The sequence below is a fragment of the Dipodomys spectabilis genome, unplaced genomic scaffold, assembly GCF_019054845.1.
Source record: "Dipodomys spectabilis isolate Male_0828 unplaced genomic scaffold, ASM1905484v1 ptg000360l, whole genome shotgun sequence".
NCBI classification, from domain to species: domain Eukaryota; kingdom Metazoa; phylum Chordata; class Mammalia; order Rodentia; family Heteromyidae; genus Dipodomys; species Dipodomys spectabilis.
Window position 1 is genome coordinate 3,590,399 of NW_024871037.1, and position 25,425 is coordinate 3,615,823.

The 25,425-nt window shown below is 54.2% G+C and overlaps 1 protein-coding gene across 2 annotated transcripts in view; it reads right to left on the minus strand.

Moving 5' to 3' along the window:
• Positions 1–2,918: 2,918 nt before the first annotated feature.
• The window catches only part of Poc1a (POC1 centriolar protein A), a 47,458-nt gene continuing 24,951 nt past the window's right edge, over positions 2,919–25,425 (minus strand). For both annotated transcript variants that reach the window (XM_042665993.1, XM_042665995.1), the window contains 2 exons: positions 13,402–13,542; positions 2,919–3,045 (listed from right to left, as the gene is read on the minus strand). In XM_042665993.1, coding sequence (XP_042521927.1) covers positions 2,947–3,045; positions 13,402–13,542 — 240 coding nt within the window. In that variant the 3' untranslated portion in view covers positions 2,919–2,946. The remainder of the gene's footprint in view (positions 3,046–13,401; positions 13,543–25,425) is intronic.

Consider the following 25,425-nt stretch of genomic DNA (forward strand, 5'->3'; position numbering starts at 1 on the left):
CCAGACTCCTGAGGCCCCTCCCTGCAGGAGGCCCCAGGTCATTGGCCAGCTCTGGGGAGGAGGGGGGTAGATAGGCGGGAACAGGAAAGAGGCCCCTTTGAGGCCTGTTGCTTTCCCCCAAATCCTGGCTCTATGTGGCTGAATTCTGAATCATGGTGGGGCAGGGCAGGGCTGGGCAGGTGGGAGTCAGGAGATCAGCCCTCCCCCCCTCCCCCTTCTCGCAGATGGACAGGAAGGCTGGGAAAGTGTGGGGGGGGGGCTGTGTGTGCAGAGGCTCCTGGGTCAGCTTCTAGTGGCTAGACATCTCCTAGGGGAAAAGGTCAAGCAAAGCCGGGCACCGGTGGCTCAGACCGGTCATCCTAGCTACTCAGGAGGCGGAGATCGGAGGATTGTGGGTTCGAGGCCAGCCTACTCAAGAAAAGGCCGTGAGACTCTTCTCTCCAAGGAAACACCAAAAGGCCATTAGTGGAGGTGTGGCTCAAGTGGTAAACGGTGGTCCACTGAGAGAAATTGGGGAAGCAGAGTCTGAGCGTGCCTCAGGTACAACGGACCTCCCTCTCCCAAGCAATGGAGTACCTACTTCCTGGGCAAAAGGTCACAGCCCTGTGGCGACAAGAACAGCTCTGGGAGCTAAGTGAGAATTGTCTCAGATCTCCCGGCAGCCCTGAGGCGTCCCCTGCTATCAGCTAGTACACCACACCTCCCAGGTGAAGTCTTGCATTCCCTGCAGCAGAAACCGCAGGTGCAAAGGCCCTGGGGCGGAAAGAGTAAAGAGCTATTGTGGCTGGATTGGAAAGGGTAGTGGAGGGTGAAAGTGGTGTCTAACCGTGAAGAAAGTTTAGCTTAGAGGACATCAGGGTAGCTTTCAAAGTGGAGAGAACTTGAGTTACCTGACAAGCTTTTTTCTTTTGTCAGTCGTGGGGCTTGAACTCTGGGCCTGGGTGCTGTCCCTCAGCTCTTCAGTTCAAGGCGAGCGCTCTACCACTTGGGCCACAGCGCCACTTCCAGAAAGAGGAGGCTGACAAGAGGAAGTCGTAGGAAGCACCACTTCCTTTCTGCCACAGTTTCTGGTCCTAGCACAGATTTCTCATGGCTGGCAGGGGTGAGGGCAGAGGGGTCCCCGGTGGCTGCCTGGGTTTGCTCTACAGATAGGATCCTAGGAGGGTTCTTGTATTCTGACCTTTCATGGGTCAGGAAGAAGCTTCTAGAAGACACTATCCAGAAAGGCTGAGGGTGAGCCCACAGTGCCCAGGGAAACATGGCTGGGGGCTTGGTGGAGGCGGGGGGGGGGGGGACTTTTGAGAACCACCGGGAAGCTTCTGGTCCCTTCTAAATGGCTACGCACAAGAGTGGTGAAGGCTGGAGCCGGCGCCAGTGGGGAAGAGAGGGTTAATGGGGGAGCCGGGCCGAGGCTGGGGTGACTCACGGGCTTTCTGGATTGCTCAGTGGGCTGGGTTTCCGGGATTCCGGGTAATCACGGACACCTACCCCCAAGTCTGTGCTGGCTCCAGGGACAGGGTTTGACAGCACAGGTAGTTCCCTGTCTGTGGCAAGGGGTCACCGACCCATCCACCAGGAGACACCAGTACAGGATGCCCTTAATCTGGGCTTGACGAAGCTTGGGGGGGGGGGGGCGGCGTGAAGGGGGGGCTGGGGAAGGGAACCAGCCAGGAGATGAGTCAGCATACAAGAGGCCCCAGGATCGGCAGCCTGGGCTTCCTGACAGAGACCCTTGAACAGGCCAGCTATGGGTGGGCGTGGCCACTTGGGGAGGAGGGGCGGGGATGGGCTGTCCCCTGTCCCGTCCCCCCCCCCCCCCCCCCCCCGCAATGTCTCTTGGAGCCCTTAAGATCTGGCAGAGAGGACTTGGTATCAGCAAGTTAAACTGGATATGCATATATGCATATTGTAACGTTAAGAGTTTTGTTGTTTTTGGTCCGTGGTGGGGCTTGAACTTAGGGCCTGGGAGCTATTCCTGAGCTTTTGTTTTTTTGGCTCAAGGCTAGCACTCTACCACTTGGAACCACAGCTCCACTTGTGGTTCAACGGAGATTTAAAAAAAAAAAAAGTCTCATGGATTTTTCTTGCCGGGGGCTGGCTTCAAACCACAATCCTCAGATCTCAGCCTCCTGAGAAGTGGCTTTGTGGTAAAGCGATCGCCTAGCATGCCTGAAGCCCTGGGTTGGATTCCTCGGTACCACAGACAAAGAAAAGGCCGGAAGTGACGCTGTGGCTCAAGTGGTAGAGCACTAGCCTTGGGCAAAAGGAGCTCAGGGACAGCGCCCAGGGCCTGAGTTCAAGCCCCAGGACTGGCCAACAAACCAACAAAAACAATCTTGACGCTGCTGCTCTGCCCACACAGCCTAACAGCAGGCCCTGGGGACGGTGGTGAGGTGAAGTCTCGCTCAGAACCAGCCATTCTTGCAACAAGAGCCGTAAAGTCAGCTTTAATGTCCACACTCGGTCGCCAGGCCCCACGGCACGCACAGGGGGCAGCAAGGCGGTGGTGTGGCTACCACCTGCTCCACGGAGCTGCTTCCCCCAACAGACTCCACTGGGATGGAAGGGCCCACGGTGGGGCTTTGTCAGAAGTGGAGCCAACTCGGCCCATCCTCCAGACAAGAGCCGTGGGTTCTGCAAGCCGTGGGAAAGGCCAGGGGGCAGGGCTGGGAGGCGCGTGACAACACAGGCCAATGAGAAGCCTCCGTCCAGGCGCGGTCCCGCCTCCAGCGTCCTTTCTCCAGGGCCAGGCCTGCTTGGGGTGGGGTGGGGGCGGGAGAGCAGAGCTGTGGGATCCCGGGCCTGCAGGTGATCCTCACAGAGCCCATTCCCTTTGTTCTTTTACCCCAGTCTCCTGGTACAGATCCCTGGCCGGCTGCCGCCCGCCCCCCGGCCCCCCCCCCCCAATCGAGTGAACTCCTGATTCCTGCCCTCCCCCCTGCCCCATCACGGTGTTTCCTTCTGCATGATTAGCTGCTGGTTCTGTAGACAGTGCTTCAGCTTGTCTTCTGTCAGCGTCAGCCGCTGCTCCAGGATGGACACTGTCTGCAAGACAGATGGACGTCTGGGTCAGGACCCAGCTCCCCCCCCCCCCCCCCCCCGCTTTTCCTCCCATCACAGGTCCTCCCCCCCCTCCTTCCCTTTCTTTGGCTTGGACTCAGGACCTCCTGCTTTCCCTTGGCTTTCTTTTCTGAAAGCTAGTGCTCTACCACTTGAGCCACAGCTCTACTTCCAGCTTTTTGCTGGTGAACTGGACCTAAGAGTCTCTCAGATTTGTCTTCCCCGGGCTGGCTTTGAATTGTGATTCCTCAGCTCACAATTAGCTGGGATGACAGGCGTGAGCCACTGGTGCCTGGCTCCAATTTGGGTTCTAAACAGGATGCTGGGGGAAACCTTGGCCTCTGCTCTCCTGGTCTCTAGAGGGCAGGGCAAGGGAAAGCAGGTGGCAAGCCCCTCGGCCCCTGGTCATTCCCTGGCATTAGACTGGCACAGAACCAGCTTTTTTTGTTGTTGTTGTTGGTTGTGGGGCTTGAACTCTGGGCCTGGGCGCTGTCCCTCAGCTCTTCAGCTCAAGGCCAGCGCTCTACCACTTGAGCCACAGCGCCACTTCCGGTTTTCTGGTGGTTCATTGGAGATAAGAGTCTCAAGGACTTTCCTGCTCAGGCTAGCTTTGAACTGTGATCCTAAATCTCAGCCTCCTGAGTAACTAGGATGACAGGCGTGAGCCACCGGCGCCCGGCCAGAACCAGCTTTTTTGTTGGGTGAATAACTGGAGACCATGCGTATCCCAGGGGGTACGACTCGGGCCTCCCCACATACACTTCCAGGCTGGGCTCGGAGTCCCCTGAGCCCAGTGAGGTCTTGCCATCAAAGGCCAACCATGCCCAGGTGGAAGGTGCCCACCGCACATGCCAGCTGTCATGCCTAGCTGGGCTAAGCAGCACTTCTGGAAGTTTCCACTAGCTGCTGCAAAACTCACAAGCCAAAAATCACTCTCCACCTAGCCTCTCAGATGGCTGGATGGTTGGATGGACAGACAGATAAACGAGGGACTCGAGGCTGCTGTGAGCTCAGCCTGTGGAGTTTCTTTTCCTCTGTGGTTTTTTTTTTTCTTTGTTGGCCATGGGGCTTGAACTCAGGGTGTAGGTGCTGTCCCTGAGCTCTTTTTGCTCAAGGCAAGCGCTTTACCAAACTGAGCCACAGCACCACTTTGTTTTGTGGATCTTTGGAGATAAAGAGTCTCAGGGCTGGCTTTGAACCGTGATCCTCAGATCTCAGCCTCCTGAGTAGCTAGGATGACAGGCGTGGGCCACCGGTGCCCGGCCAGTGCACCGGTGTAGTTGAAAAAATCAACTACAAGGAAAGTAGTGGAGCACCTGCCTACCAAGCGCAAGGCCCCGGGTTGAAACTCTAGGGTCCTCCAAATATAAAGGACACAGGTAAACACGTGTCCACACCAACCAAAGGACCAGGGCAGCCATTGATCTCCCCAGGGCTCAGCATGACCCAGGGGTGCCCAGCCGGGCCTCAAAATGTCGGCTGCCCCTGACTCTCTTCCCCTCCCCTTTTAGGTACCGCCTAGGGAATTCTGCCACAGGCCTTCCTTGTCCTGTGCTGGCCAGGCTGGAGAGCCTGCCATTCCTGCACTGTCCAGTCAGGGGGAACTTTCGAGAAAGGCCCTTCTCCAAGTGGCGCCCGGGAAGCGCCGCGGTCAGAGTACGGGTGCCAATGGGGAAAGCTCATGCCTGGCTGGGTTCGGCTTGTATACCGGGGTCACAGCCCAGAGCACAGGGTGTATGTTGGGGAGTGGGGGGGGAGGGGGAGTCCAGGGGGGCCCTGCACAAAGGAGGGACTTGCTCTGCCCAGATGAACTTCCAAGATGGAGGAACTGAGGAAACCTGGGAGCGTGGCTGGGCAGCTCCAGTGGTCCATGAGCTTGGGGCCGTGGGGCTCCATCATGACTCATCTTGAGTTCCCGCGAGACCCCACCCTCCCATCCCCCCCCCCCCCCCCCTGCAGTGGCAAAACATAGCATGAGGTTATTCTGATCCACTCTGCCCTGCACCTCCTTCCTGCACCGGGTCATGAAGGATTCTGGGAACCAAGCCCAGCTCCTGCCCAGTGTTGGCCCCAGCTAGCTGGTACCCGGCCTGGGATGCGCTCTCTCTACACGTCACAGGGAAGGAGACAAGGGTCCAAAGCTGCTGGGTACCTGTGGCTCATGCCAGCTGCTCAGGAGGCTGAGAGCTGAGGCTCATGGTTCGAAGCCAGCCTGGGCAGGCCAAGTCTGTGAGACTCTTATCTCCAATGAACCGTCAGAAAACCCGAAAACTGGAAGTGGTGCTGTAGGTCAAAGTACAAGGGCCTTGAGCGAAAGAGAGCTCAGTCAGGAACAGCGCCTAGGCCCTGAGTTCAAGCCCCAAGACTGACCAAAACAAAGGGCCCGGCACTGGTGGCTCACGCCTGTCATCCTGGCTACTCAGGAGGCTGAGACCTGAGGATCGCAGTTTAAAGCCAGCCTGGGCTGGAAAAGTCCATGAGACTCTGATCTCCAATGAACCATCAAATAACTGGAAGTGGTGCTGTGGCTCAAGTGTTAGAGCGCTCGCCTTGAGCTGAAGAGCTGAGGGACAGCGCCCAGGCCCAGAGTTCAAGCCCCAAGCTTGACAAACCAAAAATCAAGTCCAAAGTCAAATCAGCAAGTTGGTTACGCTGGGGTCTGGGGGACACCTACCCCTGGGCCTCTCCGCTGAGCTGTCCCGTGGTCCTGCTGGCTCACTTCCCTCAGACCTCAGCAGCTGCTTCCCTTCCTGCCTGCGCTTCCCAACCCTTTTGAGTCTCACCTGTTTCTTCTGACGCTTCTGTGTTTGGGGAGGAGGTGAAGGGAACAGAACCGGGTGTGTGTCAGGCCCATGGGGACTGAGCCCCCAATGGAGCACACCTGCTTTGGGGTGGCAGATCAGCGAAGTGCCACCTCCGGCAGCAACAGGGACAATGCAAGGTGGGTGGATCGGAAGTGGGTTCCCAGGGACAGCAGGTACAAAGGCACTGAGGGCAATGTGGTTGGCCTAGCGTGGCTGGGCAGGGAAAGATGGTGGAGGAGAGGCTGCTCTATCACTTCTAACGGTGAATGATGTCTTAGGGGAAAGACAGACGCCAAATTACTAGGAATTGAGATCCTGGACCACTTTGGACACCCAATTAGATCCTCACAAATACTTCCCTGTGTGCTGGTTTTACCTCAACCCCTCCCCTTCCCATGCACCCCCAACTCCCGTCCAGGCCCAGGGCAGAACTTCCCAGCAGCCCCTGCTCCCCTCCTTCTACCCCAGGAGGGAAGATGGCATGGAGGTAGACGGGGTGGTTGGGCCAGGGAGCTGACATCCAGACACATGTTCGCGAGGATCTGGCTGGGGGGCAGAGGCATGGCGGGGGGGGGGGGGGGGAGAGGGGTTTGCAGCTGTCTTGGGCTGGCACAGACCGCCTAGGCACGGTTCTGATGGTAAGCCAGGGAGGGGCCTGGGAGAGGGCAATGGTGGAGGTGGGGCTCTGCCGAGGAGACCCCTTGCCCCATTGGGCTACGTCTGGACACACGCTGTCCAATCAGCACGTGAGCTGGGAGGCTGCCCTGTCAGTACCATGTGTACCTGCTTGCCTGCCCTTCCACCGGGGTCACCTCCTTTCCTGCTGTCTGGGCAAATGCTGGGCGCTGAGCACTCTGGGAAGGCAGAGTGCTTCTTCTGTGTCCTCTCCCCTGTCTTGTCCAAGTCAGACTCCCCGACTGATCTCCGAAGGGCCCACTCTGGCTCCCCAGCCCCCCCATGCCCCCTGGACCCTAGCCAATGCATGGGGCCTGGGACCCTCTCCCCCTTCCCCAGCACGGGCACGAGACCTCAGAAATGCTGCCAGAGCAATTCCTAAGGGGGGAGAGCTCACGCTCCATGGCCTGGGTTCAGATCTGAAGTCGACTATGAACCTAGCCGACTCAGCCCTGGGCAAGTTTTATCTGACCTGTCTCCAGTCTCTTTTTTCAGAGCAACTGTGGGCAACGGTGACTCCCACAGCTGTTGCCCTGGCTGTGCTGAGAGCTAAGCTAAAAGGCATAGACGGGGCTCACTGAAGTCCCTAAAAGGGAGGCCTGTCGTCCTGTCGGAGGGAGGGTCTGAACCACTGGGGCGCATGGTGGTCTGGCTGCTTCTTAGTTCTCCGGTGATGGAAAGTTGCTGTTAATCATTTCCAGGACTGTGGCTGATTTGAGCCTCCTGGAGGAGCTGGGGTCTGCCAGCTCCCTTCCCCACAAACACAGGAAATCAAAGTTCGGGGGACAAAGGGTAGGGCCCCCCTCCAACTGCTCTGGGTCAAAGGGAAGGGATACACAGTCACCCTACTCCACCACTGGGGAACACGTCCCTGGAGATGGCCATGGGCTCAACACACTTATCTCCGTGGTGCTTTGTGCAAAGCCTAACTTGCGTTTGGCTTCACTGCAAAGAGGGGAAAATGTGGAATCCATCTCCCTCGTGGCTTGGTTTTGACTTCACTCGGATTCTAAAGATCCAAAACAGATGCACGAAAGGGGGAGTCTCTTGGCTGGTGGGGTCTTGGGAGCTATCAAGACATGGCAGTGGATGCTTTGTCTCCTGGTGTATGCGCGTGCACCAGTGTGCGCACCCAGTGCTGACGGACGGAACGCTGGGGCCTGAGCACGGGGGGGGGGGGGGGGGGGGGGCAGAGGACAGGTAGAGAGCCTGGCTTCTGAGGAGCAGTTACCCTCGCTGAGGCCAGGAGGGACCAGAGCCGGCCAGCTAGCCTTGGGAGGGACGAGGCCTCCTGGCTTCAGCCGGAAGTGCAGATCAAAGTGGGTTGAGAATGGAGGAGAGCCCTGGCCCCGCCCTTTCCCATCTCAGGTCTGATTTGACGAAGGATCCTGTACACTGACAGAGCCTGGGATCGCACCCATCTGGGCCACACAACGGAAGTATCTCAAGAGATTCCTTGCAATCCTGGGGCTCATCTTTAAGCATTCCCCATGAGCCCACAGTCGGCTGGACAAAACCCGAAGAAAGCTTTGTGCTCCTTGAGCTTGTGGGTCCCAGATTCTGTTTCCCATTATCTCAGGGAGATAACATTTCCCCGCCATTTCTGCCTCCCCAGCCCCCCACTCCCTGGGGCTGAGGATTAGTTCTCTTTGGGAAGTACATAAAACAGTATTTTCTACCAGTGGATTACTACCGGATTAAGGAATCTTGGCTAATTTGCCTTCTTTATAAATCCTTCTTTAAATAAATAAGCATAGCTTGTATAGCACACTGCTTGCCTTAAAAGGAGAAACTGGTATGTGTGTGTGCGTGTGTGTGTGTGTGTGTGTGTGTGTGTGTGTGTGTGTAAAAAAGCCAGGCGCCAGTGGTTCACACCTGTAATCCTAGCAACTTAGGAGGCTGAGATCTGAGGATCATGGTTCAAAGCCAACCTGGGCAGGAAAAGTCCGTGAGACTCTTATCTCCAATAAAACCACTCAGAAAAACTGGAAGTGGCGCTGTGGCTCAAGTGGTAGAGTGGTTTGCCTTGAGCTGAAGAGCGGAGGGACAGCGCCCAGGCCCAGAGTTCAAGACCAACTACGGGCCCCCACCCCCCAAAAACATGTGGGACCGCACCACCACTTGTAACAACCAGAGGCTTCTGGAACCTGCCGGGTGGCAGCTCATATCCAGAGAGGACTTGAAGCAGGCCCCAGCCAACACAGGCCTGAGACCTAGGTGACCTGGGAGACAAGGTGTGTGATGCTAGTGTTCTGCGGTGTTCTGGTTCTAGAGCTAAGTGTGGGGTGACAATCCCACACCACCTTCTGCCTCCTGCTTCTTTCTGTTTAGTTTGTCGGTCATGGTGCTTGAACTCAGGGCCTAGGCACTGTTCCTGAGCTTTTTCTCTCCAGGTTACTGCTGTATCGCTTGTTTTCTAGTGGTTCACTGGAGAGAGGAGTCTCATGGACTTGGCTGCTTTGGCTGGCTTTCAACCATGATCCTCAGCTCTCAGCCTCCTGAGTAGCTGGATGACAGGCGCGAGCTGCCGGTGCCTGGCTCTGCCTCCCATTTCTTCAGAGGCTGATCTCATGAACCATCCACACCAAGACCCCAAGGAACATGGTTACCCCAGGCCAGACAGCTCGTCCTAGGCCGGGGACACCTGTGGAGCTGGGCAGATATGGCTGCTGCCTTCTGCTCCATAGAATCTGCACAGGCTTCCTCTGCCCTGCGAGGTGCTCCATGATCCAGTTTTCCGGAATCACCAGCTAGGTCTAGATTAGAACCGCTCCCCCAACTCCATGCTGTGTTAAGCTCAATAATCCTGCTCTCTTTTTCTTCCCTTCAGCCAAGGCTGACGTGGGTTTGATGAGCATCTATACCCACAGAAGTGCTTTCTGGATCAGAGTGAGCAGAGGGAAGTTCAGGCCTGACCTGGCTGTAGGTGCTTGATTGAGGGGAGCGGGGGGGGGGGGGGGGGGGGGGGAGGAGGGAGGGGGAGAGCACCGGGCCTCCTAGGCCTGTTTGGGGGCCACCTGTAGAGGACTCACAGGCCCCTTGCGGTCTCTTGGAACTTTCCTAGAGTTCCCTCACCTCAAGTTCTCACAAGTGAGTTGTTCCTGTGTGAGCCTCATTCCGCCCCCCCCATCCTCCAGCCCCCCCCAGTAATCTCCAACGACCCACCGTGAATATTCCCAGGCTCCAGAGGTAACCGCAGCTGCTGGGGCCCAGCTGGAAGGCGGGGGCTTTGTTGGAGGGGGTGGGGGTGGTGTGCTTCTCGCCACACAACCGCAGACGGGGTAGAAAATGGAAAGCACGAGTGTTCTGCCAGATTCCCCCCGTGGGAGCCGCCACCCGGCCCCCGGGCAGTAGCAAACGAGCCAGCTCTGGAGCGTGGTGAGCAGGGGTGGCCACATGCTCCCCTGCCCTGCTACTTGGCAAGGTACAGCTTCCCATGTACCTCTCCAGGGCAGAGCCACACGAGCCCGTGCATAAGATGCTAATGTGGAAGCGGTCTCTTTGATAAAGGGGAAAATAAGTCCCCAAAGGGGGAGGGTTCTGTGGCTGTGAACTTGACTGTGGCTGACTGGCTAAGTTCACTCTGGATGGAGGCGGTCCACCCCAGCTAGCAAGTGCTGATCTGGACAGAGGGCTTCTTCCTTTTCTTTTCTGGGTGCTGGTACTGGGGCTTGACCTCAGGGCTCGGATGCTGTCTCTGAGCTTCTTTTGCTCAAGGCTACAGCACTCTACCACTTGGGCCACAGCTCCACTTCTGGCTTTCTTTCCTTTTTTTTTTTTTTTTGGCAGATAATTGGAGATAAGAGTCAGAAGTTCATGCCCAGGCTGGCTTTGAACCGTGATCCTCAGATCTCAGCCTCCCGAGTAGAGAAATGGGGAAGGCTACAAGGGGGGACTTATCCTATATGTTTTGGTGCACCTCGGAGGGTCAAAAACCGGGTATTACTTTAAAATCTGGAGTGTGTTTCCACAGACAATGGCTAGCCATGGGCTGGGAAGGTGGCTCAGTGGTAGAGCGCTTGCCTTGCATGCCTGAGGCCCTGGGTTCGATTCCTCAGCACCACAGAAGCAGAAAAAGCTGGAAGCGGTGCTGTGGCTCAAGGGGTAGGGAGCTAGGCTGGAACTGAAGAGCTGAGGGACAGCGCCCAGGCCCACAGTTCAGGCCCCAGGACCTATAGTAAATAAATAAATAAGTAAATAAAACAATGGCTATGCCGGCCTGGCATAGGACCTCTGATCCCCAAGTAGTGGTCCCCTGCTTGGCCGCAGCTGCCTGGGGTGCAGCAACCCCAGCCTCCCCACTGATGGGGAGCTGGCCACCTCGCGTGGGCGGCCCCCTTCAAATAGGGATACTGAGAGAATCTCAGAAAGGGAGGCCTTAGAACACCAAGTCAAACAGGCGAAATCCTTGACCTTGATCAACTATGTCAACAGAGCTTGGTGACCTAGACATTTGTTAAAGAGACCCCCCACCCCCCCCCCCCAAACGAGGGTGGGCTTTGTTGCCACTCTGTGAATTTCGAGTCCTGGAGCCCGGAAGTTTCCATGAGTCACAGGAGCCTGAATGTGACATCACACGCAGGCTGGGGCCAGCCTGAAAAGCGCTGGGTGCCATAAAAAAGCAGTTGGAGCAAGATTGCATGGCTCAGTATTTTTTAAAAAGCAAGCAAGATGTGAAACCGGAGTCAAAAATAACTTTGCTGTGGGCTTTGGAGGCAAAACCGCCAAGCTGCTAGCTGGGTCTGCGCCAGGCCCCACGGCGGCCTTCGGGGCTCTGGGACACTGTCCACCATTGCCACACTCCAAACCTTCCCGTTTAGGAAGGCCTAGGACCTTTCCGATTCGCAGACACCACCAGAACCGTCACTCGTGAGGCAGAAATGCTGGCCTCTGACCGATCATGGAGAAAGCCGTGGAAGACGATGGGGAAATGAGCTTATGCACAGAGAGCAGCTTAGGCAGTTTGCTGGCTTTCTAGCATCTATGAAAAGGACCTCTGTCTAGATTGCTCAGTGACACCCAGCCACTCCTGGGTTCAGCCACAATAGAGGGGCCTCGTCGTCTGGGTTCAGGGCAGATGGGATGGGGGGGCCAAGGGAAGGCCTGGCCCTTCCTGAGATGCTTGACCTACACTGATCTCACGAGATCACGGCGACAGGTAGATGTGTGGAAACATAGCTGCGGAGTGTCCAAGGCCTCCTCGACCTGGCCCGCTGGGCTCCCCGAGACATCGGTCCCCCTTTCTCCCCCCCAAATCTGTCTTGCTCCTCCTTCGATGTCTGGCTCTATCACCAGCAGATCCAGGTCTGCAGAGCTGGGAGGGCAGACTGGGTCTCACACAGGTCTGCATATGGCAAGAACTCAGTGGATGCGTGCGTATGGAGGGAACCTTCTACCTGGACTTTGAGGGTCAAGGAGTGGGGTGGGAGGGGGGCGTGGAGGGGGTGAGGAAACCTGAAATCCCTGGCCTGGCTGTTGTCTGGGATACCTCGGCTAGAGTTCCAAGCAAGGCCAGGAGAGGAAGGTGAGCCTGAAAGACTACGCACAGCTGAGCCTCTTCCAAGAGAGCATGGTGAGATGAATGCCCACCAAAGTGGGTGGAGCTTTAATGGTCTCATGGGGGGGGGTATGAATCCAGGTGTCCGTGAGAACACATCTGGCTTCACTGAGGAATGCAGAGGTGCTGTCGGACAGTGTGGAGGGGTGATATGTAAAGGGGGGAGTGGGGGGTGGGGATAGTCCGGTGTGGGGTGTCACAGGTCACAGAAGAGTCTTCGTTAAGGCTGAGACACGGGCTGCTTGCAGTTACTACCATCCTAATTGCTAACACATAACAAACCTTCCATGCGCCGCCCCCCCCCCCCCCCCAGCGACAGGAAATGTGTTGTTTTTTTTTTAAAGTCTTATACTCTCTCTGGATCCAGTGAAGCTATTTTTAACCTGTCTTCTCAGACTTAGTTTCCAATTTTATCCTATAAAGTTCTAATTGATTCCACCTTTCTTGATCTGTCACTTGACGAGGCTGTGAAGAACATTGGGCGGCTTTCTGATGGGTTTCAAGTGGGTTTTTTTTTTAAAGTCTTTCCATGCTGCTCACAAGCTCTCCCTTAGCACAGGCTCCCCACCCAGGGGTTCACAGGCTTTCCAAAATGGTGGGACCTCATTCCCTGGAGCCTTCCCTGCCCCACAGCACCCCACATCCACCGACACTTGGCATCTCCCCATGGGCTCCCATCTGTGGGACCCTGGACAGGCTGCTGACCTGTGATAGGGGGCAGGAAGTCTTCTCACTTAGCCCCAGCTCCAGGGACTGCTGCATAGGATGAAGAAATACAAGCTGAGTGGGGTGGTTAACGCCTGTCATCCTAGCTACTCAGGAGGCTGAGATCTGAGGATCGAGGGTCAGAGCCAGCCTGGGTAGGAAAGGCCGTGAGGCTCTTCTCTCCAATGAACCACTCAGAAAACCGGAAGTGGCGCTGTAGCTCAAGTGGTAGAGCACTAGCCTTGAGCTGAAGAGCTCAGAGACAGCGCCCAGGCCCTGAGTTCAAGCCCCATGATGGGCCAAAAAACAAAAAGAGAGAGAAATACAACCAGGATTCCAGAGATAAGCACTGCTAGTTCATTAAATTCAGCTGGAAAATAAGTCCAGGGTAGTTAGGTTTGTAAGTCATTCTGCACACCTATAATCTCAGCCCTCAAGAGGCAAGAGGATCAGGAGTTTCAGGCTGACCTGAGCTACACAGTGAGACTCTGGCTAGATAAAGCCAGCATCCAACGGTCACCTTCCAATGGTCCAGATGCTGGCACAAGGCTGTGTCGACGGCCGGGGTGGGGGTGGGGGACGGCTCGCACGGTGGCCTACCTGAGTGAGAACGTCCAACTGGCCTACAATGTGCTCCAGTGTGCTGGTCAGCGTCTGGGGCACGCTGCTGGGCTCCTGGGGTTTGTGTACCGACTCTAGACTCTTGACTCTGCCTGGCGGGGCTGGCAAATCCACTTCTGGCTGAAGAAAAACAACAACAACAAAAGTCCTTCAGTCTATTCAAATCCTTGAGGATAACATAAAAGAATATCCTCTCCAAAAGATGACCTAGAAAGCCACCAGGAAAACTTGAGAAAACCACGCCCGAGTGACAGCAGTGTGACAAGTTCCCCTGAAGGCCAGATCCACGTGACCCAACCTTTCAAAGCCCATGTGTGAGGGGGTGGAATCGGTGCCTGGCAGCCCAGGTTAGAAGGGGTCTAGGATGGGGGGAGATGAGCTGCTGGGCCCATGGGGTGCTTCAGAACCCCGAGATGTTTGCCCAAGAGGTGATTCCCCGATCCCCAGGGAAAACAAAAGATGTCTGGGGAATGTTCCTGGTCGGATGGTGTGGTCGGAGCGGGAATCCACAGGTTGGGCCGTTGCCAACAGAACTCCAGGAGCGTGTGGCACCTGGTTGTTTCGGGCCCACAGCTCTTCAGCTCCCCCGATCACTGAAGCTGCACCCCCAAGCTTACGTGGTAGAAAAGTTTCTCCTGATTTGCAAGTTGAGCTGATGTCCAGAGCGCCAGGGAGCTTGGGGCGGGGCCAACAAGATGCCCGGGTTCTGGCTTTAGAGGCCACAAACTCCTTTGTGGGTTTGTTTCCTATCAGGGATGCCACACTCCCCAGCCAACGCCTCGAGGGACCCCAACTTTTTTAAGGGGACTAGGCTTTTAAACTACTATGCCTCATGAATGGGTATTCCAAATGTGATGTCAGGGCTAGTTCTGCCAGTCCCTCGGGGCTCTCTCTACCACCTTTCGGGGAGAACTTGAGCCTTCTGGCAAGACATTCGTATCCAGCTGGCCCTCCATCCAGATCTCGCTCGCCTCTCCGTGGGCTGCTTTCCTCTCCCTGCTCCAAGCATCTGGCCCTCTCCTCCCCTCCCTCTCTCACTACTCTTAATCAGTGTTCTTCTGTGCCCCTATCTACCTGAGCCTGGCTCTCCAGGGCCAGGACACGTGACCGCATGAGTCAATGCTGGCCTACCGACCAACCCGTATGCATGTGTGAGGCTCCTTTCCTCCTCTCTCTGCTCACCACTCCTCTCAATTCCAGGGCTCAAACGCTACCCACCACCCATGCGCCACAGAGGTAAGGATCCTTTAACTCTGAAGCTCCGAAGCCCCCCAGTGCCATGGCTGGTGAACTGTACTGGCTGTAACGAGCGCCTAGCTAGCCCCGACCCAGATGGCCTGCATCTCCTCTGAATCTCCCAGCTCTTAAGATGGATCCGGGAGCCCAGCGCGGGGTGGATGCTCTGCTGTGGGCATGCTCACCTTGGCCACCTCAAGAGTCTTGAAAAGGAGATTCCCGGATGACCATGGCGGAGTGCAAGGCAGACTTTTAATCTCATAAACCACAAACTCTCCAGGGCACACTGACTTTGAACTTGGGAAAAACACAGGTCCTGATGGCTAAAGGAGAACTTGACTATGAGGTGAATGTGAGACTCAGGTAATTAACACTTGATGGTCCTTTAAAATAGGGATCGTGGGGCTGGGAAGGTGGCTCAGTGGCAGAGTGCTTGCCTCACATGCATGAGGCCCTGGGTTCGATTCCTCAGCACCACATAAGCAGAAAAGGCTGGAAGTGGCGCTGTGGCTCAAGTGGTAGAGCGCTCGCCTTAAGCTGAAGAGCTGAGGGACGGTGCCCAGGCCCAGAGTTCAAGCCCCATGACCAACAACAACAACAACAAAAAAAGAGGGATGGTTAGCAGGGTGCTGGTGGCTCATGCTTGTAATTCTAATCACTTAGCAGGCTGAGATCTGAGGATAACGGTTCAATGCCAGCCTGGGGCAAGAAAGTCTTTGAGACTCTTATCACCAGAAGAGGAACTTGTGGCTCAAATGGTAGTATTAGCAAAAAAAAAAAAAAAAAAAAAAAAATCTCAGGGACAATACTCAGGCCCTGAGTTCAAGCCCTAGCACTGGTGCATGTACACACATTAGAAGCTTCTCCTGAAGTAGTCTGAGGGTGCAGTTACAGCTGCATCTAGAAGCCTAGTTATAGCCGCCCTAGATGCCTACCCACTTGTGCTACTCTTGAAAAACACACCTGCCCTTATACATTTCCAGTGGGCCAAGCCCCAGGCTGAAGACATAGGCAGAGCGGCCTTAACCACTCAGGTACATGGCTGGACACTGACCACACGCGTCATGAGCTGACTTGACGTAACACCCACTCTGGTGGGTAGAGTAGATACCGATCAACACTCAAGATGGAAGTTTCTCTCTTCTTTTTTTTTTTAAATCTCTAACTCTGGACCCTGGTCCTTTGCCTGGCCTGCTCCTAAAACAGAAACTCTGGAGTTGATACCAAGTGTTGGCCAGCTAGGTGCCAGTGGTTCACACAACTGTAATCCTAGCTACTCAAGAGGATGAGATCTGAGGATCGTGGTTTGAAGCCAGATGGGGCAGGAAATTTCCTTGAGACCACCGGGGGAAAAAAACCAGGAAGTGGCGCTGTGGCTCAAGTGGTAGTGCACTAGCCTTGAGCTGAAGAGCTGAGGGACAGGGCCCAGGCTCTTTGACTTGTAGCCCCAGGACTGACACACACGCAGAGTTTATATTGGAAGTGGATTGAATCTAGGCCAGAGATGGGAAAGAGAGGTGAGCTGGGGCCGCGAGGCTGCCGCTCCCCTGCTAGCCAGCCTAGGCCTTGCTGAGCAAAGTGGGCAAAGGACACAGCTTCACATTCAGCTTCTCAACAGGAAGAGGCGGGCCCTTTTCTCAAATCAAAGCTCCCAAGAAACCCCGGGACTGGACTCCCCATACATTATTTGCAGACTAAATACACTACCAGTTTTACTTGCCCTATAATTTGGGGTTCCGGTCTGGAATCCAACATGAGGAAGAAGAAACTTCTGCTTCTAAACATAGCCTCAAGCCCAACCAGGAACTCTGGCTTCTCAAAATCGCCTAATTGTTTGGCAAACGCTATCACATTCTCGCCAGCTGGCAGGGGAGGCTGAGTGTCTTGCTTTGGACTGGGCTTGCCTTTGATCTTGGGGTATGAACATCATAGAGAAGGGCCTCTCTCATTCCTGGTGAGGATGAGGTGGTGGGCCAGTGTGGTAGTGGGAGCCCAGGGCTCCAGACAGAGCCTGGGGCCACAGCTGGCAGTCTCGAAACTCCAGTCAGCTACCCCACACCACAGATTGCAGGCCCCAGGGCTGCCCTTTGACCCTGGGAAACTGATAAGACATCCTTAAGAGGAAGAGTGACCAACCACCATGTGGGTCCCAAAGCGTACAGGCAACGTGGGCAGGGTCCTGAGACTTGAACTCAGGGGCCGAGCACTTTCCTAGTACCTTATTTTTATGTATTTTTTAAATTTTAGATTAAGGCTGGTGTTCTACCTCTTGAGCCACAGCCTCGCTTCTGGCTGCTTCCCCCTGCCTCACGAACTAAATCTGTGCTTCACTGGCAAGTATTTCCAAGATACACACAAGCACGCACGCACACACACACACACACACACACACATACATACACCCCGAATCTTCAAAAGAGCAAAAGGAATGTGCTGGCAGGCAGGAAATGGAAAGTTATTCCATGTCCACATATGCCCTCAGGAAGGGCTGGGAGGGATGTGACTTAGTGAAAGGGTAAAGGGATGGAGGAGGAAAGCCTGGGGAGAGAAGACAGCAAGACCATAGAGTCAGCCAGCTCCCTCTGCAGAGGGAGCTCTGTCCCTCTTCCCTGGAGGGTCTCAGTAATCAGGAAAGCCACCACCATGTGGCAAATGTAGCCTTTTGGGACTGGAGCCCTCCAGACCACCACGTTTGCCATAGCCACAATCACACACTGAGAGCAGCAAGGGAGAGCGGGGGGGGTGGGGTAGGGCCAGGATTGGGGAGGGGGGGGTTGTTCTAGGATTCCCCCCCCCCCACACCTGCTCTATAGAAGGCTGAGGAGGAAGGATGGTCAGCAGTTAGCCCTGCCCTGGAAGGGGGGATGGGAATGGCTCTTACCCCCAGGTAAGAGGAACAGGCTAGGGCCTCCCAGTAGGGAGGGGTCTGGTGTGGTTCAGTTCCACAGACCTTCCAGACCAGCCGAGTGTGTCTGAGTATCTGCCCTACCCAGACCAAAAACAAACACACAAACAAAAAACTGACCCCCTTCCCCTCCCCACAGCAAACACCTTACCCAAGATAACAAGGGAGGGAGAAGATCAAGGATTCTGATTAAAAAACACAAAACAAAACAAAAAGCCCATCAAAAACAACCACCCAAGGGTTGACTGTAGATTAAAAAAAAAAAAAAAAGAAAAAGAACCGCTTGGAACTAATTTTAGACTTGGAGAAAAGTAGCAGAAAATAGTACAGAGAATTTCCATATCTTCCTCCTCCCGTGTTAGCGTCTTACATAAGCAGAGGACAATGATCAGAAATGAACACTGGGAAATACCAGCAACCAAGTACCCTATGTGAACTTCTCTGGGTTCTTCCTGCCAGAGTCCGTGGGACTGTGGGGATCCAGAAGCCTACTGGGGGTTCATTCACATTTCACTCCAGATCTGGCCTCTTGTAGGGTATTTGTTCCTTTGTCCTTTTTGTTGTTGTTGTTGGTCGTGAGGCTTGAACTCTGGGCCTTGGGCGCTGTCCCTCAGCTCTTCAACTCAAGGCGAGCGCTCTACCACTTCAGCCACAGCCCCACTTCCAGTTTTCTGGTGGTTCATTGGAGATAAGAGTCCCCAAGGGCTGGAAAGGTGGCTCAGTGGTAGAGTGCTTGCCTTGCAACATGAGGCCCTGGGTTCGATTCCTCAGTATCACGTAAGCAGAAAAAGCTGGAAGTGGCACTGTGGTTCAAGTGGTAGAGCGCCAGCCTTGAGCTGAAGAGCTGAGGGACAGCGCCTAGGCCCAGAGTTCAAGGCCCACGACTGACAAAAATAAATAAAGTCTAGGGGCTGGGAAGATGGCTCAGTGGTAGAGCGCTTGCCTTGCATGCCTGAGGCCCTGGGTTCGATTCCTCAGCACCACATAAGCAAAAAGAAAAAAGCCGGAGTGGCGCTGTGGCTCAAGTGGTAGAGCGCTTGCCTTGAGCTGAAGAGCTGAGGGACAGCGCCCAGGCCCAGAGTTCAGGCCCCATGTCCGGACCAAAAAAAAATTAAAAAAAAAATAAATAAAGTCTCATACGCTTTCCTGCCAGGGCTGGTTTTGAACAGTGATCCTCAGATCTCCTGGGTGGCTAGGATCACAGGTGTGAAGCCATTGGCACTTGGCAATGACTTCTATACTCTGGAAGAATACTGATCTGTTAATTTTGTCAATGGAAAAGCGATGTGATGTGCAGGATCTCATGGGGTGCAGGCAGGCAGGCCTTACTGCTAGGGGTGTGGCCTCGATCCAGGGATCTCAGCCAGGTTTTCCCCCCAAGGTAAAGCTACCCTCTTTCCCTGAGGGCTTAATATTTGGGGCACTGGATTTTTAAAGGGGAATGAACACAGTGCCTGCTGCCCCTACTCACTCACTCCGCAGGTCAGCCTAGCTTGCGAACCAGCGGCTGAGCGATGTCCCGGGGAGACTCCGAGGCTCTGGGTGACGAAGAGGAACAGTAGCGGTTTATTTATAGATCCACTTGAAGACAGCTCATTGTAACTACTGGAGTTGAATTTTGAAAACCCCGGGGAACAAAGGCCGGCTATTTTAAACTCTCCTTGCACTCGGTTCAATGGAGAGGGTTAGAAGCCCACGGGGCTGTACCCCGGGCATCACTTCTGAAGCTCAGTAATTCATACTCTTGGGTCAAGACAGGTAGCCAGACTGGCTCTTGCCCAACTTGCCAATTTGAGGCCTGTCCTCTTCTTGTGACCCTTTGCTTTCCCAGGGACCAGGCTGTATGTAACCAGGGGGTGAGGGGCGGGGTTGGGGGGGGGGGAAGGGGGTGTCTCACAGCCTCTTTTCTGGAAGATGCGGCTGTGCAAAAGAACTATGGGGCTGGGGGGGGGGGGGGGTGGCACAGGTGACAGAGCAACACACTTGCCAAAGCTTCTCCTGTGTTTATCTGAACAAAAAGCACAAAATGACAACGTTGACCCCATGTAGGCAAAGGTGACTACCGTATATGCCAGTTATCTGATATGAAGCAATTCCTAATTCTTTTTCTTTTGGTCAGTCCGTCCTGGGGCTTGAACTCAGGGCCCGGGCACTGTCCCTCGGCTCTTTTGTTCAAGGCTAGTGCTCTAGCACTTTAAGCCACAGTGCCACTTCCGGTGTTCTGGTGGTTTATTGGAGAAGTCTCACCGACTTTCCTGCCCCGGCTGGCTTTGAACCACAATTCTCAGATCTCAGCCTCCTGAGTAGCTAGGATGACAGGTGTGAGCTACCAACACCCAGCCTGAATTGTTCATTTTGCTGGGAGGGATAAAATGCCTTGCTATTATATAACCAAGAAAAATCCTTATCTGAGGTAAAGTGATGTGTCTGGAATAAAAACAAAACAAAAAAAATCCCCAATACCACTAACTTCTAAAAAATGTGGGGAAGATGGAAATAAGACTGGGAAATGTGTGAGGAGTATGTGGTGGGCTGTTATATTTGTACTTTTTTTTCTCTTCAAATTAATGCATATTTATGTTTAAAGCCTCCAGTATGTAAGGCATTTTCTTTTTTTTTTGTCGGTCATGGGGCTTGAACTCTGGGCCTGGGCACTGTCCCTCAGCTCTTCAGCTCAAGGTGAGCACTCTACCACTTGAGCTACAGCGCCACTTCCGGTTTTCTGGTGGTTTATTGGAGATAGGAGTCTCACGGTCTCTCCTGCCCGGGCTGGCTTTGAACCGAGATCCTCAGATCTCAGCCTCCTGAGTAGCTAGGATTACAGGCGTGAGCCACCAGCGCCCGGCTTTATGTAAGGCATTATTGGCTGGTTGGTATTCAATACATCTCCCCCAAGTCTATCCAGGGTCATTTACACACTCTACATTTATTCTGCCTTTCTAAAATTACTGCCTTTTGTGCTAGTTTGAACATCTTTTGTTTGTTTTTGGTTCTGTTTTAATAAAATATGCTTTCCCAGTGACTGGAATGAGCCAAGCGAGGGAGACCCCCAACAGGAAGCTGAGCCCCAGGGTCACTGGGGAACCTCCCAACACAGATGGCAGATGACTCCCCAAGCCCCCAGCCTTTGGCTGCCACGGAGAGCCCCTTATGGCAGCCACAGTGTTCACAGAACCCTCTAGCAATGTCCGGCCCTTCAAAGAATCTAATTGTAAGATAATCTCCATGGAAACCATCTACTGATTTTTCCCCCCCTCATGGTAACCAGTGAGAAGATAAACACAAGTGTTATCCAACACACTTATACCACATAGGCCATACTTCTATCCAATCTGGAAAATAGAAACTGCAAAGGGGTTTGTTTTTTTTTTTTTTTTGATTTTCCCCCATTTCAAATGAAAAAAAATTCTGGAATTCTAGTCCAGACATGCAGATTCTACTACCCTTTATGGCCTGCCCGCTGCCCACACACTGCTCTACTTCAGGGGCTGCAAAACTGACAAGGCTAAAAGGCAACTTCCGTCATTTAGTCCGGGAATGTGAAAACAAAACAATAACAACAAAACCCTAGAAGCTGGGTGCTTGGTGGCTCAGGCTTGTAATCTTAGCTACTCAGGAGAGGCTGAGATCTGAGGATCGTGGTTCAAAGCCAGCCCAGGCAGGAAAGTCTGTGAGACTCTGATCTCCAGTTAACCACCAGAAAACTGGAAGTGGTTCTTTGACTCCAGTAGCAGAGTGCTCGCCTTGAGCTGAAGATCTCAGGGACAGTGCCTAGGCCCAGAGCTCAAGACCCACAACAGACCAAACAACAACAACAACAAACCCCTAGAGTCAGAGCCTGCCTCTCCATCTGAGCACTCCGCAGAATTTGGCCCATGTCCTTTGAACTGATTTTTTTTTTCTTTTTGCCAGTCCTGGGGATCGAACTCAGGGCCTGTGCACTGTCCCTGAGCATTCCCCCCCTGCCCCTACTACTTTGAGCCACAGTGCCACTTCTGGCTTTTCCTGAGTAGTTTATTAGTTTATTGCAGATAAGAGACTCAGGGGATGTTCCTTGCCCGGGCTGGCTTTGAACGTGATTCTCAGATCTCAGCCTCCTGAGTAGCTAGGATGACAGGCGTGAGCCATGACGCCTGGCTTTGAACCCAGGATTTTCTGAGCACCCTGGCTGCCAGGCATATGTGAACCCACAAAACAGAAAAGGCCCCGAGGATGTAATGCAGGCAGACAGGGAATCACAACTCCTCCTACATGAAGTAGCAGGAGAGCCGCTTGGCACTGGGCTGGCACCACTCGGCTCAGCCCAGCAGGCTGAGGGGCCTATGTAGCTCTTGTGGACGTTCTTCAGGTAGCTTTCAGAGCCAGAAGTGTCCCCATCTTCCCATTCCTGGTGATGTTGTCACCCTGACTGCCTCTCAGTGGGACAGCAGAGGAGAAAAAAAACAACTAAGGAACATTTTTAAAATATCTACAGCTTGGTGAGTGCTTCCATGTTATGTGCCAGGCATCATGCCAAGTACTGCTCTGGCATGCCACTCATGAAATCTCATGAAGGAGGGGGCCGGCTTTTCTCCCTATTTGAGTAGAGGAAACCAGGGCCTGGGAGACCTAGCCAGGGGTCGGGGGGGGGGTCAACAGGCCGCATGGGTCTGGGGCAGGATTCAATCTCAGGTTGGTCGGAAACCAGAAGCCAAGCTCTTTTAACCACACGTGAGCTCTGCTCCTTCAAACTCACTGTTGAGGGGAGCCAAAGAAAAGCCCTCAAGGTTAATGTCGGAATAGGAGAAGGCCAACCCTGAGAACTCAGGAAGTGGTTTTGGTCCTTTTTTTTTTGGCTTCTTCCAATTTCATTGAATTACCTAGAACTCGGCGTTCTTCCTCGTCCGCCCCACCCCGCCCCGTCCAACCTTCCTGCCCAATTGCATAATGGTCCACAGGCCTCAAATAAGAGCACGTCACAAATAAAGGCAGCTTTGCTAAAGTGCTTCCTGTGGTTGACAGAAATCTGACCTCTGTGTGGTGAGGTTCTGGGTGGGATGCGAACTCCAAGGTCGGCCAAGACATTGGGGTCTTTTTGGTTTCAGGGGTGCGCCCCCCCCACCCCCCGCAAGGCACAGATAAGCAGGAGAATGGATTTAGAGGGTCAAGCAGCAGACTCTGAAAACATCCGTTCAAGCACCTGCTGCACACTGGTTGGCGTGAGCTCTCCAACTCCCTGCTCTACTTACATTCCTAAGCAGCCCTTCCAACCTTCCTCCAGCCTCACCACCGGTGTGTCCCCGGGAGTAAATGTGGGGCTCCCCCGCCCCCCCGCCCACCCGCAGCCCTGCGAGCAGAGAAAGTTCCTGGCCACGAGCCTTGCTCCGCCAGGAATAGAGGGAAAAATGGAACCCATTATTCTCGTTCTGAATGGCTGGGGGAAATGGCTTTTGCTTTTCAACACGAAATGTGCCTAAAAATAAGCCTGTGAATCTCAAGCAGAAGTTGAAAATAGCTCGGCAGTGAGCAGACCGTGCCGAGTGGGCTCAAGGGCAGCCTTCAATCCAAGATCTGAGAGCTGAAGTGGGGTTGAGGGGGGGTGGGGGGGAAGAGGGGTCAGGGGCTGGGCGTTTTCTGGAGAGAAGGGGCTGTCAAGGCACACAGGGTCACCCGTGCCACGGCCTGCTGGTGAGTGAGCACAGTGGGGGGGGGGGGGGGCATCCGGGCAATATTTCATGGGCAATATTGGGATTTGAACTCAGGGCCTTGGGCTTGCTAGGCTGGCACTCTTACTATTGGAGCCATGCCCTCTCCAGCCCTACCTTTTGTTGGTTATTGGCAGTTGGAGTCAAGTGAACTCTTCTGCCTGGCATGGCCTTGAAACTTGATCCTTCAGATCTCAGCGTGATCCACTGCTTCCCTATGGCTCTGTGCGGACACCCCCCCCCCACCCCCACCCCTCAGTCCTGGAGCTTCCATTCAGGGCTTGGGCGCTGTCCCTGAGCCTCTTTGTACTCAAGGCTGGTGCTCTACCAATGGAGCCACAGCCCTCCCTACTTCTGGCTTGTTTCTGAGTTTACTGAAGATGAATGACTCTCGGACTTTCCTGCCTGGGCTGGCTTTGAACCGTGATCCTCAGATCTCAGCCTCCTGACTAGCTAGGCTGACAGGCGTGAGCCACTGGCACCTGGCCCCCCGCTAGCTTTTTTTTTTTTTGGGGGGGGGGTCTGGTCGTGGGGCCTAAACTCTGGGCCTGGACACTGTCCCTCAGCTCAAGGTTCAAGGCTAGCGCTCTACCACTTGAGCCACAGCGCCACTTCCGGCTTTTTTCTTTTTGCTTATGTGGTGCTGAGGAATGGAACCCAGGGCCTCATGCATGCGAGGCAAGCGCTCTACCACTGAGCCATCTTCCCAGCCCCCCCTCTAGCTTTTGATGGCCATGGCGGAACAAGTTCTTGGCCATGAATTGAGCACCCATGCTTTGCCCCATGGACCTCCTAAAAATCTCGAAATGCCTAAGCGTGCTGTGTGAGGCTTCAGTGCCAGAGGTCCGGAAAGAGCTGAAAGGGCAACTCATGAGTTTGGGGTCATGGGTGTGGTGTTCAAGGGCTCTTTGAGAAATCAGGTGATCCTGGGTCAACCACTAGACCTCAGATGTTATCTGTGAGCTTGGGGCACCGCTGGGCAGCAAGGCAAGAACACACCCCAACTTTCAGTGAAGAAAACCCAAGTCCTGAAGGGTAAACTTGCTCCAAGTATATACATTTATTGCAATCGTCATGGCAACCTCGCACTACCAATAGATGCTAAGAAGAAAACTGTAGTCAGGTGCTGGTGGCTCACACTTGTTATCCTAGCTACTCAGGAGGCTGAGTTCTGAGGATCATGGCTTGAAGCCATCCTGGACAGGAAAGTCCATGAGATTCTCATCTCCACTAAACTATCAAAAATGCTAGAAGTAAAGCTGTGGCTCAAGTGATAAGAGTGCTAGCCTTGAGCAAAAACAGCTCAGGGACAGTGCCCAGGCCCTGAGCTCAAGCCCCAGGACAGCACACACACACGCACACACACACACACACACACACACAAAACAAATTCTCAGTCTGGGAGGATGAAAGTTCTAGATCTGGTTGGTGACAGTTGCATCTGCTTAAGGTCATGCTGAACAATGCCCTTAAAAATGGCTAAAATGGAGCTGGGCACTGGTGGCTCATGCCTGTCATCCTAGCTACTCAGGAGACTGAGATCTGAGGACCATGGTTCAAAGCCAGCCAGGGCAGGAAAGTCCATGAGACTCTTATCTCCAATGAACCACCAGAAAACCTGAAGTGGTGCTGTGGCTCAAGGGGTAGAGTGCTCACCTTGAGCTGAAGAGCTGAGGGACAGCGCCCAGGCCCAGAGTTCAAGCCCTATGACTGAGCCCCCCCAAAAAAAGGCTAAAATGGCCCATTTTATATTAGTGTTATGTATATTGACAACAAAACATAACACAGAACACACACCCTAGCTCTCTTTCCTCTTCAGAGAGTCTCACATGATGTGTGTGTTTGGCTGTGGCATGTCCAGAGGAGCCCCGCACATCCACTCAGGCCCTTCAAAGGGCCAGGGTGATGGTATGGTAGCGCACACCTGTATTCCTGGCACTTGGGAGGCTGAGGCAGGAGGATGGCAAGTTAACGACCCCTACAGCCTACCTATCATTGAGAGCCCGTTTCAAAGAATAAAACAATACACGGAAAGACAGAGGGGTTTAACAAGCAAAGAGCCCCGACGCCAGCGCAGAATGACTGCAGGAGTCGCGGTTGCTTGAGAGGCTGCAAAGGCAGGCACATGTTACATAGATATGAGGTCCTCAGAACCTGTAGAGACTTAGGACTGAGTGG